Source organism: Haliotis rubra, unplaced genomic scaffold (assembly GCF_003918875.1).
Source record: "Haliotis rubra isolate DU_JTF1 unplaced genomic scaffold, ASM391887v1 Scf296, whole genome shotgun sequence".
In the NCBI taxonomy this organism is placed as follows: Eukaryota; Metazoa; Mollusca; class Gastropoda; order Lepetellida; family Haliotidae; genus Haliotis; species Haliotis rubra.
Genome location: NW_025766964.1, coordinates 497,782 through 512,575, shown reverse-complemented (window position 1 = coordinate 512,575; position 14,794 = coordinate 497,782). Strand labels below are relative to the sequence as shown.

General features: G+C 40.3%; 1 protein-coding gene across 1 annotated transcript in view; it reads right to left on the bottom strand.

Annotated features, from left to right (window-relative positions):
- Positions 1–14,794, bottom strand: part of LOC124282221 (myotubularin-related protein 3-like) — a 47,491-nt gene that overhangs the window by 11,859 nt on the left and 20,838 nt on the right. The window contains 7 exon segments of the mRNA XM_046718179.1: positions 3,604–3,705; positions 4,754–4,926; positions 6,428–6,541; positions 7,911–8,016; positions 8,955–9,121; positions 9,467–9,756; positions 13,335–13,389. Of these exon segments, the coding sequence (XP_046574135.1) occupies positions 3,604–3,705; positions 4,754–4,926; positions 6,428–6,541; positions 7,911–8,016; positions 8,955–9,121; positions 9,467–9,756; positions 13,335–13,389 (1,007 nt within the window).

Below are 14,794 nucleotides of genomic sequence, written 5' to 3'. Positions count from 1 at the left end.
AAAGCTGTTGGGTATTAGTAAATGATAAACATGGGTACTATGGCAATTTTGTACAATGATAAAATTTACAATTCATCAGTCCGTTTCTGACTCAAACGGACTGTAGATGGAATGTTTCTTTGGTACTAGCAAGATTGGGGAATAAAAAACGGGCTTATCTCTTTGACAGCCTTTTTCTCGAGTAGAGTTGCGATTGCATTGTGTAGTTTCTCCATCTGGTCGGCAGCGTAGATATGGGCCAGAGGGATGCTTGTAAGCGGTGGTACTGCTTGCAGTTGTATCTTGTATCCTCTGCGTAGGATCTGGGATACGTAGTCGTCCTGAAGAAGTCCCCAATTCTTCCAGTAGCGTTGCAGACGTCCACCCACTGTCGAAGGATGTATGGGAACGGCTGGGGGTGGAAGACTCCAGTCGTTCCGAACCCGTCATCAGCATCTAAATCCTCTAGCACCTCTGGGTGCTCGGCCTCTTATGGGGTTACCTCTGGGAGCTCCGGTTGGGCGACGAAAAGAGTCTCTGCCTCCTTTGGAGTTGGCAAACTTCTTTTCCCTGGCTCTCTGTATCCCCGTAAATTTGGACTTGCCGGAGTAGCGTTGTGACGTCTGACGAATAACACTGGCTAGTGTGGCGATGGACTTGATCATCAGCATCTCCCTTGACTCCTTCGTAACTTCTTTGGCTACGTCATCAATTTCCCCTGCGAAGATGGACGATGCTGACCACGGAGCTCTGTACAACGTCTTGGTGAACTGCTCACTCCAGTTTCAGGAAGACAGCAAAACCTCGTCTTCTCAAGAGCGTCAGACCTGCTGATGTGGATGCCAGATGTTCGGACATAAACTGATGATCCTTCTTTTGGGTCAGCAATACAGAGTAAATCATCCGATCCTCTTCAGAGGTCGAGTTCCTGAACTTAGCGATGAGGGTTTCATTAATGGCTCTTGATCTGGCGAGACCAAAGAAGGTACGTCTGGTAGTTGTATCTAGTTGTGCCAGCTTCTTATCCTCTATCTTATAAGTTCTAGATCGGGAGTCGTTGATGATTTTGTAGTTCTCATCTATCTCTGGGGTTCCATGTGATGAAGTGAGAACTTCTTGGCGTTGAACGGCGGGACGCTTTGGCTCTGGAACTTAGTTGCCTTCCCGAAGGCTGTGCTGAGGTTCTCCGGTACATCCGAGACAGGATCGATGGGTGGAAGGGTGAGCATATCAAAGTCGTCGTTCGACATCTTATACGTGGGTGCTTCATTATCCTCTTTAGAAGGTGATGCAAGTTCCAATCCATTAGCCATCCAAGATTCGATCTCTGTATTGGAGAATATGATTCTGCCATCATCTTCAGATCTAGTGGCCTCTCGGTCTGAAGATCGTCGCTTCTGTGAATCCCTTCCTGAAGACCTGCGTGGAGATCTGCATGGAGACCTGTCTGAAGACCTGCGCGCAGGTGATCTGTTGGGATAAGGTTCCTCCCTGGAGTCTTGAGGCGTATCTCTGCGCCTTCGTGAAGGTGTAGATTTCTTCTACGGGATGAGGAGTGCCTGCGTGCAGGCTCCTGATGGTTGTCTGCATCTGGGGTTGAAGATGATCCTTGTGATCTGCTTCTGCACTGCTCCGGAGAACGTCTAGTTCTGCTCCTGCGCAAAGGCTCCTCAATAGGCTCTTCTGGAACATTTACAGCAGTCTCATCGTTATCAGGGCTGCCAGGTTCTCGGGAAGTTGCCGTAGACGATCGTCGAGTGTGTGACCCTTCCTGCAGGCTTCCTCCTTCATGCAGGCTTCCTCCTTCATGCAGGCTTCTATCTTCAACCGGATGCGAAGTGCAGACTGCTTGTCCTTCTTGCAGGCTTGTTGTAGATGGGGTCTTTGCCGCAGCCTTCTCCTGTGCGAAGCGTCGTTCCATCAGGTCCAACATCTGCTCAGTGAACTGCTGCATGAAGATACCCGGGTTGAATTTCTGCAACGACGGCTGCTGCTGCTACAGAGATGACGACGCATCTGAGAGGGAAGAGGCTTCTTCCAAGGACCGCTGTGCTCATGAAGAACTGCCGTCTCTGGTACCTGATGTCTGCGTTGATAGATCATCTGTCTGTGCTGTGATGGCTGCTGACGTCGCTGTAGAAGAGGATCTCGTCTTAACTGCTACTTCAGGAATGAGGATAGGTGGATCGTCATACACGTCTACTTCGTCTGGAGGGATGATCTCAGCAGAGAAGGACCTCGTCTTCTGTGCTGCACCGTGGGAAGACTTCGCCGAAGTCTTATCTGCAGTCGACTTCTTTTTCTGTGAAGACGATGCCCTGGTCTTCTTAGACTGCGACAAGGCTACTTCAGACGTTGACGATCTCTTCCTGGAGCCGGAGCTCCCCTCTGCCACAGCAACATGCTCCGTAGTAGAGACCGGTAAATCACTGGAATGGTGAATCCGTTATCAGCGCATTCACTCGGTTCAGACATGACTTGTAAAAGCCGTCTAGACCAGTCCTTAGCACGTCTTAGAATGGAAAATAAATAATTATTGAATTCAACTTCAGATAAATGCTGACAAAGTTGACAGTGAAAGCTGGAAGAACATGTAGAAGTGCAATTAGGACATAATAGATGAGGATCAGCAGCAGACAACCGGTACCTGCAACGAATGCAAGTTTTCATCAATTGTAAACCATATTGCTAGTATATCTTCCTAAATACTGTATACAGCTAAATTTTGCGGTAAAGGCCTAAAATTAAAAGGATATAGTGCCGTATAGGGACCCAGGCGCTTCTCACAACCGTCCTCTAGGGCGAAGAAGGAGAGAGTGACAAGCATGGGTGTTCATGTGACTGATTTTGGCGCCAAAGCAGTAAAGGGAGGCAACCTTGGGTGAGTGATTTTACGTCCGCTTTTTTTAAGGGAGCTTCAAAAAGGGATTCAAGTGTTCCACTATCATTCGCAAGAAGAAGGAGACAAGCAAAAAGCATGAGTCAGGATAAGGAAAAACAATAGTTATCATTGAGCATGTTTCTAAGAATGTTATCTATTCCATCACAGGTTCTTGAGAGGCATATAGAAGTTGGTATTCAAGTGAAAGACAATAAAAGTTTTTAAAGGATGTACAGAGGAAGAAAGTTTTTCTCCATTAAGACAAACACTCATTCACCTTCTTACACACCTACATTCACACACTCGATAGGAATCTGCTGGCCTCGTATCACATGTTAAATAAATATTCAATGGTCTTGCTTATTTCTGCTCCAATGATGCAAAAAAGTACAAGATATATCATCCAAACCTGATAGAACTTATGTTTAACAGACACTACAAGCATATCTAACTATTGAGAGGAAATAGCAGCAAACATTGAAAACTTGTTCTCTATAACATATGAGTGATTGAATTTGGTTTTATGCCGCTTTTAGCAATATTCCAGCAATATCATGGCAGGGGGGACACCAGAAATGGGCTTCAACATTGTACCCATGTGGGGAGTCGAACCCGGGTCTTTGGCGAACGAACGCTTTAACCACTAGGCTACCCCACCGCCCCTCTATAACATATGACTAACCAGATGTGACAGTATTCGACATCTACTCAATATACCCGTACCATATAGTAGCATACCATACCTGCACTCTCGCACCCTCCACCTTTGGCTCTGTTAGCAAACGCAGCCCCGTAAGAGCGACAATCAATCAGCAACATTTTCTTGGGAGTCACAGTTGTCTGGACTGGAAGAACATACAAAAGTTGGAATTTAATACATATGGATACAGTGTGTCCGTAGTTTCAATATTATTTCAGTTATTTCACGCCATAACAGCTTCATGTGCTGATCATGGATGTCCACTTTGGTGTGACCAACAAGCACGGGTCCTATACATAATCAGGGTAAATCAGATACTTGAACCTATGACCATAGGATTCTGGCACACGAAAGGGAAGCAACTCTGTATGGGAACACTTTCATGACGTAACCAGCCATAGACATACAGATATAAGGTTAACACTTGACTTTGATTAAAGAGATATTCAAATCCCACTTGAATAGTTTAACATTTGTTTGTTGTTAAGCCACAACCAGTGAGACAATTCTCAGGTATATATGGTATTGGACTGTAAACCATTCGGTCTAAATTAGTGATTAATTCAACATGCAGTTATCCACTCCACGAGGTTACAATGACACAAATGAAGTCACTGAGTTTGACCACCTGACTGGTTTAGACAATTCCCTTGAAAGGTATCATTTGCTGGAGACATATTCTCACCCTGAACTGTGACGTGGACTTAAACTGCAATGCTGTTGACACTGTATGATAAAGATATATGTCCATTTCAAAATAATAGTGAGTGAGTGAGATTAGTTTTAGGCCGCACTCGGCAATATCCCAGCTATATGGCGGCGGTCTGTAAATAATCGAGTCTGGACCAGACAATCCAATGATAAACAGCATGAGCAGCGATCTGCACAATTGTTCAAACTAATACATATCCAGGTAGGAGATAGGTGTGAATGTGAAACTTCTTTGTTCTGTTCCATCTCTAAACAGGATGAGATTAAAGTATATACTCTAAGATAATTTAAATCATTTTCACAATTTATACATGAGCTTCATGGACAGTGATGACTGGATGACACGATAAACTGCATGGACCTTGTCTACAATTCCTTTCGGAAGTGTTGTGTATGTAACACTACTCCATCTCGGGAGAAAGGTCTGTGTCCTTGTTGAACCTTGTACAATATCATGATGCAGTACGTTAATGCATATTTACCTTCTGCGTCTGCTGCCCCGTCACAGGTCGTCTTCTTCAGATCTGTCCCAGGATTCAGAGCACAGGCTTTGGGTATGGCACCCAGCAGGACCTCATCCTCTGTGTTCCGCCACCCTAGCCACCCCAGCTCGGGCTGGCTACAACGTACCAACACTGCACCATTCCTCTGGTCCCTGTGGAATAACAAACAAATCTCATTAAAATCACATCTTATATCTGGCTACTGTTGAAGACCTAAGGACATCCAATTAATAGTCATGTCAGAACGACCTTTCAAAAACTTTGTCTGACCTATGAAATCACATGAGGTCCTCATTAGCCAATCAGAAAGCAGCCTTCTTGCACCTTTACCTTTACTGCCTTCAAACTGGCAACTTCAGTTTCAGACTAAACTTTGATTAATCCTTTGACAGTTCATATTTCAAACTTGAAACCTGAACAAGAGAATATTCTGTAATGTTTAATAAATGGCCGAGTTTGGACAGCAGTTGTTCTTCAGGCTAAGTATAGCCTCTTCAGTTTCAAATGTGTATCCCACTTACGTGCAAAAGAGATGAATTCATGATTCAATCAAAACGCCTATAGCTGTCGTTCAGAATACCCCATGATAAACTTTTCATGGTTGATGATTTGGAAACACATTCTCACTGTCACCTTCCCAACTTGGCAAGTGACACCCTGGTTGAATGAAAGGTCATTCTAACATGACCCATTAATGGGATGTCCTCTCCTATCTTTGTTTTGCAACACTATGAGTGAGTGAGTGAGTGAGTGAGTGAGTGAGTGAGTGAGTGAGTGAGTGAGTGAGTGAGTGAGTGAGTGAGTGAGTGAGTGAGTGAGTGAGTGAGTGAGTGAGTGAGTGAGTGAGTGAGTGAGTGAGTGAGTGAGTGAGTGAGTGAGTGAGTGAGTGAGTGAGTGAGTGAGTGAGTGAGTGAGTGAGTGAGTGAGTGAGTGAGTAGGTGAGTGAAGTTTTATGCCGTTTTTAGCAATATTCCAGCAATATCATGGGCTTCACACATTGTGCCAAAGTGGGGAATCAACCACTGGGCTACCCCACTGCCCTGCAACACTATGAGATTGAAGAGCAAACTGTCACACTGAATATATCTGTTCATCCTTATCAGACATCAGTTCACAATAGCAATACATACACTCATCCATGGAACACATCAATACACCTTCTTAATATATCTATCTGATCACCCTAGCATTAGTTTTTAAATCCAGTCTGCGCCCAAGACTGATAAGGATACTAGTCTTACCTTGGTTCTTGCATAATTTTCGGTTGGTTATGTTTATACATGGACTAATATTTCTGAGCTTAGTATGCAAAACAAAAATGTTGATTGTTCTGTCACTAGACTAGGGCTGAATTCTTGACTACAAATCTGTGTAACCTTGCAGTATATATGTCCACCCTTGGTACATATCTGTTTGAACCTTCAATATATATCTGTTCATCTTTGTAACATGTTTTCCTTGCAATATATTTATTCAACTCTGTAACATATCTGTCCATCCTTGCAATAAACTGAGAATTAACGCTGAAAGCTCTATACCATAAGTTACCAAAGGTATATATTGTCATTTTACATTTTTTTAGAGATATTCTAAGACGTATCATAAGATAAGCTATTTGTGGCTTGTAATATTTTGAGGCATATCATCTCGTACCTCCAAACAACTGATGGAAACCTCTTCAGAGCCCTGAAACTGGCCACACTTTTCAGTTCTTCATCTCCGATCTCCGCTGGTACAATGTGATACTTGGAGTAGGAGGAAGACAGGCTGGAAATAGAGACATCATGTTACCATGGACACATTATCAACATGATCCAAATATGTAACTAACCACATAGGCTTTCATCACAATAACAAGGAGACAGGAACATCAACCATGCAGAATGAACCATGAACTAATGCAGCAATAAATGAAAGCGAATGACCAATCTACCTGAAATTCATATTCACAGATATCAGCTGACTCAGAGAATCTCACTGAGCCACACAGCTCATCTTGCCCTTGCTCTCTGGTACTCAGTACCAGGTAACTTAACAGCTGTCGCATGTACGGAAATCTTCTTAGGGCTGCTGAAACTTACATATCGCAAGAGTGGGTGATTATGGTTTTAGCAATATTCCAGCAATATCACAGCGGGGACACCAGAAAGGGGCTTCACACATTGTACTAATGCGGGGAATCGAACCCGGGTCTTCAGCGTGATGAGTGAACACTTTAACCACTAGGCTACCCCACTGCCCCACATAACGCAAGAAACCTGCTTATTGTGGACAACTGGGTGCATTCATGGGACAGTGGCACCCTGAATTATCAGTACTGTTTAACAATACCTGCGGACTTGGATCCCTATTACGTAATCCAAGTTGTAAGTCAGGTGCTTTATATACACATTATTATTATTATCATTATTACTGATTCAAGATTATCAACATATCCATTTATCTTGCCTCACAGATAAGTGTCATTTCTGATTGGCTGAGCGCGCTCTTCTATTATATTCAATGTACCCTGCTTACAAGAGGGTAACATTTTCTATGTAGCCCACTAGGAATGCCGAACTCATTTGGTACTTCGTAGTAGTAATTCTTTACTCAAATAACATTGAATCACATTGCAGCTGTATCAAAACGTAACTGTATCGCTTTCGATTAATGTTGTTTCTTAGTGGTGTCAAGTATAGAAACCTAAAATACTGTGATACACTTACAAATTAGACCACAACTTTCTGTCTCACACACTTGTCAAGGGTTAGATCAAAAGAATCCATTAACAAACTATCATCTGATTGATCTCCCCATTTTTACTGATAAATTCCCATCCAGTTAGTTTAGTTACAAGCGAGCATCAATGATAATAGGCTGTATTATGTGATGGGTCTCACAGCCACTGTCAACATCCAACCTCAGACAGGAATATGTTTGATCCCCTTCATAAAAACTGGTAATTTCTGTAATCTGCAATTTGGGCCTGAATTGTAATAATTCCAGCATGTGAATGTGTCAAGGCATGTCCTGTCTTCAAGAAATTATGAAATATTCACTCTTTGAAGACGGTTCAGTAAAATTGATTTTCAGACATGGAATGGCTCAATTAATCTTAAGTTTAGGGATTTATGAGAGAGAATTTGACTTTTACCCAAAGTGCTCATTAATCAGCGATATCCTCCATGCTTTCTTCTGGCTGGTGTCAAACTGCATTCTGTTCACATCCTTCCCAAATGTGTAATGGTCCAATGTGTTGTCTGAAACAGATAAAGAATGACTATCACTTCCTGAACACAACATGCAAGGGTTAAATCATGTGGGTCTGAAGTCACTCACTCAGGAAAACAGCTCTGTTAAGGGAACAGGTCATATAATATGTTAAAGCAGAGGCCCAGATAAGCTGCGTATCCGGGTAAAATACGCATAGAAAATTTCCAATTACGCGTTGAAAAAATAATTGTTGCGTACCAATTACGCATTGAAAATGTTAGATACGCAAAAAGTTTAAAACAAAGGCGTACGGAATATATTTATAAAAATAGCTTGTGTAATGAAAAAGACATCGATTGCTATCAAGTTGTACTGTTAGTATAGGACAAGTGTTGTACTGTCAGTATAGGATGAGTGATTTTTTATGAAATCATTTCCATTATATTTAAGTTGGTTTTGATTAGGTATGACATAGTCATGAGGCAGAACATACCTGCTTAGTAAACTTACTGAATGACATATACTTAGGTGAGTAAAATGACTGAAATACGCATATATTTGAAAGCAGTGGGTAACGGAAAATGAAATACCCACTCAACATTCATAATACCCACTCAAAATAAAAATACGGTGGAGCTCTGTTAAAGGACTTGACACTTTGGACACCAAGCATATTGTGGCATGATGAGATGATCTTACAGAGTCCCACCCCATACTCCCTACTTGGTTACTGAACAGGACAGCAGCAATTGCTTTAATGAGTTGATTAAATAATTCAGTTCAGTTCACTACAGACAAATGGCACATGGCACAGTTTAAAAAACTGATAAAAAGTGCAATAAATACAAAAAATATATTACCATGTTATTGGACATTTTATTGGTCACTCTTTTACATGAGATGAAATATGCTGATACTTTTCTTCTTTTAAAGCTAAGAAAATGTTTATCAACGTTCGACTGTCACAGTTACCATAGTTACTTACTCTCCAACTCTGTCCTTGATGGTGCGGTGTCACTGGTAGGCGTGTCATTCTCCCTCCATGCATGGAATGCCAGAGCAAATAGGTCATTGACCTCCTTAGGCGGGGCAATTGCATCTAACAGCCTTTTATACCATTGCTGGCACTGTTCGTTGGTGGAGAATGCACATCTGTCACAGAAGGAACATGCATAGTGATAAACCAATGCATATAAATCTCATGCAAAATGTTCTTTTGCATGAAATTAGTAGCACACAAAATTTTATCATTTGTCTCATTCAGTACAAAAATATTTATTACTTCTTAAAAGAGGATTAAACATTTTTACACTACTCTGTAGGAGGAGATTCAGAGTAGTCTTAAAAGATAGAGAACATCTTCCACAATTTTCTACAGGCAATAATAAATAAGTAGAAACAAAGAACATTTTGAGTAACAAAACTGTCCATAGTAAGTATATGACATGAGTTTTTCCCCCATTCCATCTGTGAGTTGTTTATCCCCCAGCTACGTACCTGACTGTGGTAGCGTCTTTACAGCAAACAGTAAGGTAGAAGATCTCCCTTGTGTCCACTGTATCAATTAATCCCAGTGGCACATTCACAAATACATTCTTCTGACGCACAAACAGTCGGAAATTAGATAATGCTATGAGACCGTCTGAAGTCCTGCCCAGATATGTCACATATTCTCCATTCATGGTTGGAAAGGGCACCTGCAGCGTGTCATCTTCTAACACGATGGATTTCTTAGGAAACAGCTCCGACTTGTGGATGCACTCCAGGCTGTGAGGCTCCTCGGTGCCCTGTCACAACAACATGTATCAGTAAATTACTGTACTCAAGAAATACACGCAAACATTCTACCATCACAACACAGGGTTTTACACAATGCAGAGTGACCCGTGAAGATCTGGGTTAGAACTGATCTTCATTAACCCATGCTTGTTGTAAGAGGCGACTAACAGGATTGGGTGGTCAGTTTTTTACACATTAATGTGTAAACAAAGGCAACACGGATGGTCATGGGCTCTCACCTACAGCAAAATACATGTTTGACTGTGCATTATACCCAAGATGCTACTTCCCACCCAAACAAAGTTATCAACATAATAAAACAGAAATTGTCCGATTATTAAATTTACTGGAAGCAGAATAAGATTCAACAATGATTATGCATGAGCATGGCCTAATGCTGTTTCCATGTGACCTAGACGGAATATGTGACATAAATTAACCACTGATTACCAAAACAGTATTTTCATTCATGTAGAGTAGTACATGAGTACAGACTGCTTTCGTTACTTCGTTCATGTATCTAAATAGTTTGATTCAATCAGTGATTTGCTGGACTGCTCACTGGTCGAAAGACATCACTAGCATTGAATGAATCTGCCATCTGGATTACATATATGATGTCATGCTTTCTTTTGCTTATGATATTCTAGTCCTGTTCTGATGGTGTCTTTTGGAAGACAAACCAGAGTATGATAATATTATGGGCAACATCCCAATTTTGTGAGTAATGGATATGTAAATGCCCTGTTTAAGCCCTAATGGTGAGCGCCACGCAGGTTACAAAAGTACTATCATTAAATTACATTTGTGACTGCATTCCATTGTCTGCTCGCTCCATTACCTTTCAGGAATGGAGTGATGTGTACCAGTTTCAAATTTAAGACTTCATTTTGTCATTTTGACATTTAATTTGGATAACAGAAATATTACCAATACTTTGAATGTAATTTAAGTAGGGTAATGTCCGGGTAACTCTCCACTCCTTAAAAATAATGGGCCTCGGCTCCATTATTTTTAAGGAATGGAGAGTTACCCGGACATTACCGTCTACTTAAAAAATCAGTATGATGCAGCTGAGGACTGGACAACTAGTGTTCCGTTCACCAGGCACACACTCACTAAACCACAGAGAAGATCCACCAACACTGGAAGTGCGTATTGAAAATGCGTCAAATTCTCATCATGTTCTTCAGCTTGATAGCTCCCTTATCAAGATTTGTGAGCTAAATGTAATACTGTGTGGGAATTGAATCAACTTTCAATCTAACAAAACATATCCAGTTTCAATTCACAGGTTTTTTCCTTGAAGTATTTCTAAAATGGTTTTCTTGGAAGAGAAATAATTGAATTTTTTGTCAGAAATCAGAAAGCAATCCTCAGTCACGACTGACCACTGAGAATGGAATATTCTGGAAGCACATGGAAGCAGTGTAGGCAGGCGATTGACAGGGGAAAATCAATAAATGCTCTTAACACTGACAATGTGGACAAGCCATAAGGAGAACCTCATTTATACAGTTCTTCATACAGCTTCCTTGCTCTCGCCACTTTCACTGTCTTATTTTTACCTATGAAACAGTGGGAGCCTTTTAAAACCTACAATTCACTCTGTTATCCTTCATTAAGCATGAATGTCAAGATGACCTTGACATTATTGGAACACTCTAATGTTAAAAGTTCTCCAGATAAAATTCCACAGCAGACATATCCCTGGGGGAAGACTTAATTTCTGACACTGCTTCAAGCAATAACAACTGTATCCATCATTGACATGTTGAATGGATACAAATAATATTTATACAATTTGCTACATTACACAATAAATTGTGTGTTTAATTTCATACAATGAAAGATACTTTCAATTCAAAGGTTTATATATTAATGAAACATACTGCCCTCCAACTGCTGACCAACACGACAACTGTAGGTTGCTGATACAGGGCTATATGACAGCAGGGAGCAATTTCGCTATTTACAACCTGCACCGATGCATGTTCAAAAAGGCTGGTGCAGGTTGCCTTTAGTAACAGGTAACAAAAATTCCTCCAACATCTTATAGCTGTCACTGTGTGTTTTAATTGGGAAGTAAGTGGCTGGAAGTAACAAGACTTGTTACAAGCATAAACATTAGTGTACTCATTAATGAGTTATGTACAAGTAATCATATAACAGAGATTTATAAATAAAGGTTATGCAATATTGAAACAGAATCATCCATCATTACCATTCTGTTGAATGTATCTGATACTGAGTATTTGTTATGAAAATTGCTCAACAAGTATTTATGTTACGTTCTAGAACCAGTGACATTATTTTGTGATGCAACCAAAATTTTGATGGTGCAGCTAAACCTATAAGCTAGGTTGTACTCGGTGCAAGCACTGAACAAAAACCGAAATCGCACCCTTGACAGGCACATGTGCTCACCAATCAGCTGTCCCAAATCACATTTCCAAGACACGTAGATATATCCAAACATACATGATATATTAACACAGATGACAGCATGTTTATCTAAGCGAAAACCAAACCCTAGCTATAACAAATGAACATAATACCAGCAGGTGACAGTTTCCAACATGTCGTAGCAGTTCCACAGCTCAAATTCACTGGAAATTCACAGGAAAAGCCATTTACTGAGAGGTTTCCCTTGATGTGCTGCTATGCTTACAATGGTTACCGGGATGAGAGAAGCCATGAACATTGCTACACGCAGTTAGACAACACTAGTGTTGGGAATTGGTTGAAATCTCACAATTGATGATTGCTTCATTACCAACGAGAAATCATCGAAAAAAATTGGTTATCGTCATTTCTCAGATTTTTCTATTCAGTTTGTTATTGCAGATAAGTATAACATGATGCAACTTGCTACTTTAAAGTGATGACTAATATATCATGAACATAAACTACTCAGAGTCTTCAACTATTATTAAGTCATGACTTTTCAGTTATTGAAGTGAATTTTCCAAGAATTAAACACATTTTCAGGCCCAGACAACTTCGAATATATGTTCCATCGACAAGAGTTTTAAAGACTAAAACAGTACTTCCAAAATCGTTTGTGTTTGATTATGATAAAATGTGATCGATTGCTTGGTCGTTTGGTCACTGCGACCAATCTTCGATTATTTCAGTTAATCGGAACACCACTAGACAACACCATACAAGATAGTGTAAGTAACAACTGGTTCTGACTGGAAAATGGAAAGGATTTTTTGGCAGATAATTTTGTGATAAGGGTAATCTTGAAGTTAAGTCTTGTTCATGTTGATTGTACCTACATAAGGCTAGAAAGAAGGTCTATTTTGTCTTTAGTAATAATTAGTTTTTTTCAATATGGCTACCGTGGTGACCATCTTGTGAATCAGATTTGAACCTGTTTTCACAGTGTCAGCTTTCATTATGCTTGTCATTTTCCTTCAGTGCTGTGCTGCCTAGTGGCATTGAGAATTGTTAGCATTCATAATATACAAATATTTGTATGTGATGATGACTTGTTTTAATAAATTGATATACTGCCTGAATAACGGCAAAAGTAATACCCTTTAACAACTGCGGATGATGAAAGTGTAAAACAACTTACCATGGTGCTGGAGAAGCTCTCCGACAGACCCCCACTTAGTCTCTCTGTGAATGACCTGGAAACAGAACATACATTGTAAATATTACATAGCATGAGTGAGTGAGTAAGTGAGTGAGAAATAGAGAAATAATAAGGATGAACTTGGAGTGGAACCAACGATAACAGGCTTCTGGTATGCCCAAGGCATGCAACTCTACACATCAAATATTTGCCCATTACATGTCTGGGCCACCTGTGCCCAAATAAGTGAGGAGGTGAATAATATGCTTCAGTTTTCTGATATAAGTAGCAAAATTGTGACAAACTCTTTAAGAAGTTCTTCAAATTGTCCAGTCTGATAATTTACACTGACCACTGTGAAACTGTTTGAAGCAATCTTAAACTATTGTTTCTGTTAGGTTACAGTCTGCAGTAAAATAATTGTCTGGACCAGACAATCCAGTGATCAACAGCATGAGCATCAACCTACGCAATCGGGACATGTGTCAACAAAGTCAATGAGTCTGACCACCCGATCCCATTTGTCGCCTCTTACAACAAGCCTGGGTTCTAACTCGGATCTTCCCATATATAACGTATGTTATATGAAAAAGCACCCATACGAGATGGCAAACTGTGTTAAGTTTGAAGTTATGAGCCAAAACATGCCATGTCCTGGACAAAATCCCTGATTTTGTTTCAAGTTTACAATAATTTTTAAAAAAATGTCTTGTTTTTTCTGATTTCCTTTTCAGTACTCAAGTAGCAACTGTCAAAATGAGGTAAAGTAAAAGCTCTTGTAAAGTTAAGTAAGAGATGTTGCTCTTACCGAGCTTATATTCAAAGTTAACAATTTAGGGATCCCTAGGTGTAACTGCTAAGAATCAAATCTCAGAGACCACACAACCCCATAAAACATTTACTGTTGAATTTGGAGTGAGTGAGTTAAAATTTAGAGTCACATCAGCAATATTTCAGCCATACCATGACTATGTTAAATTTGGAACACTGTTTAAAAAAAATTGATAATATAAACAACAACAATAATAATAATAATAAAAAGTTATCACCTCAGCCATGTTGACAACATGATGCATGCTACTGTTTGTGAGGTTATGGATTACACTATATCTCAACACTATCACCTGGGCAAACTCTATAATGCATGACTCACAATCATGTGACCTGACAATACATCACACTTCAGCCTGTACTGGTAATATTATAACATACATACCTCTCCCTATGCTATGGCCCTGAACTAGATGTTACTATCTACATAAGTAACCAGGATGTTGCTTATCAGCCAGCCCACAACATGCATCAAATGACTATCGACATATTTATAGAGACGGGACAACAAAGCAATTGCATGGATGATAGCCTTAGGACAACTCCATGATTCTATAAACTCCTAACCAAATATACCATGTGAACAGGAGTCATTTGGCACAAGTTCAATACACTGTAATTGTATATAT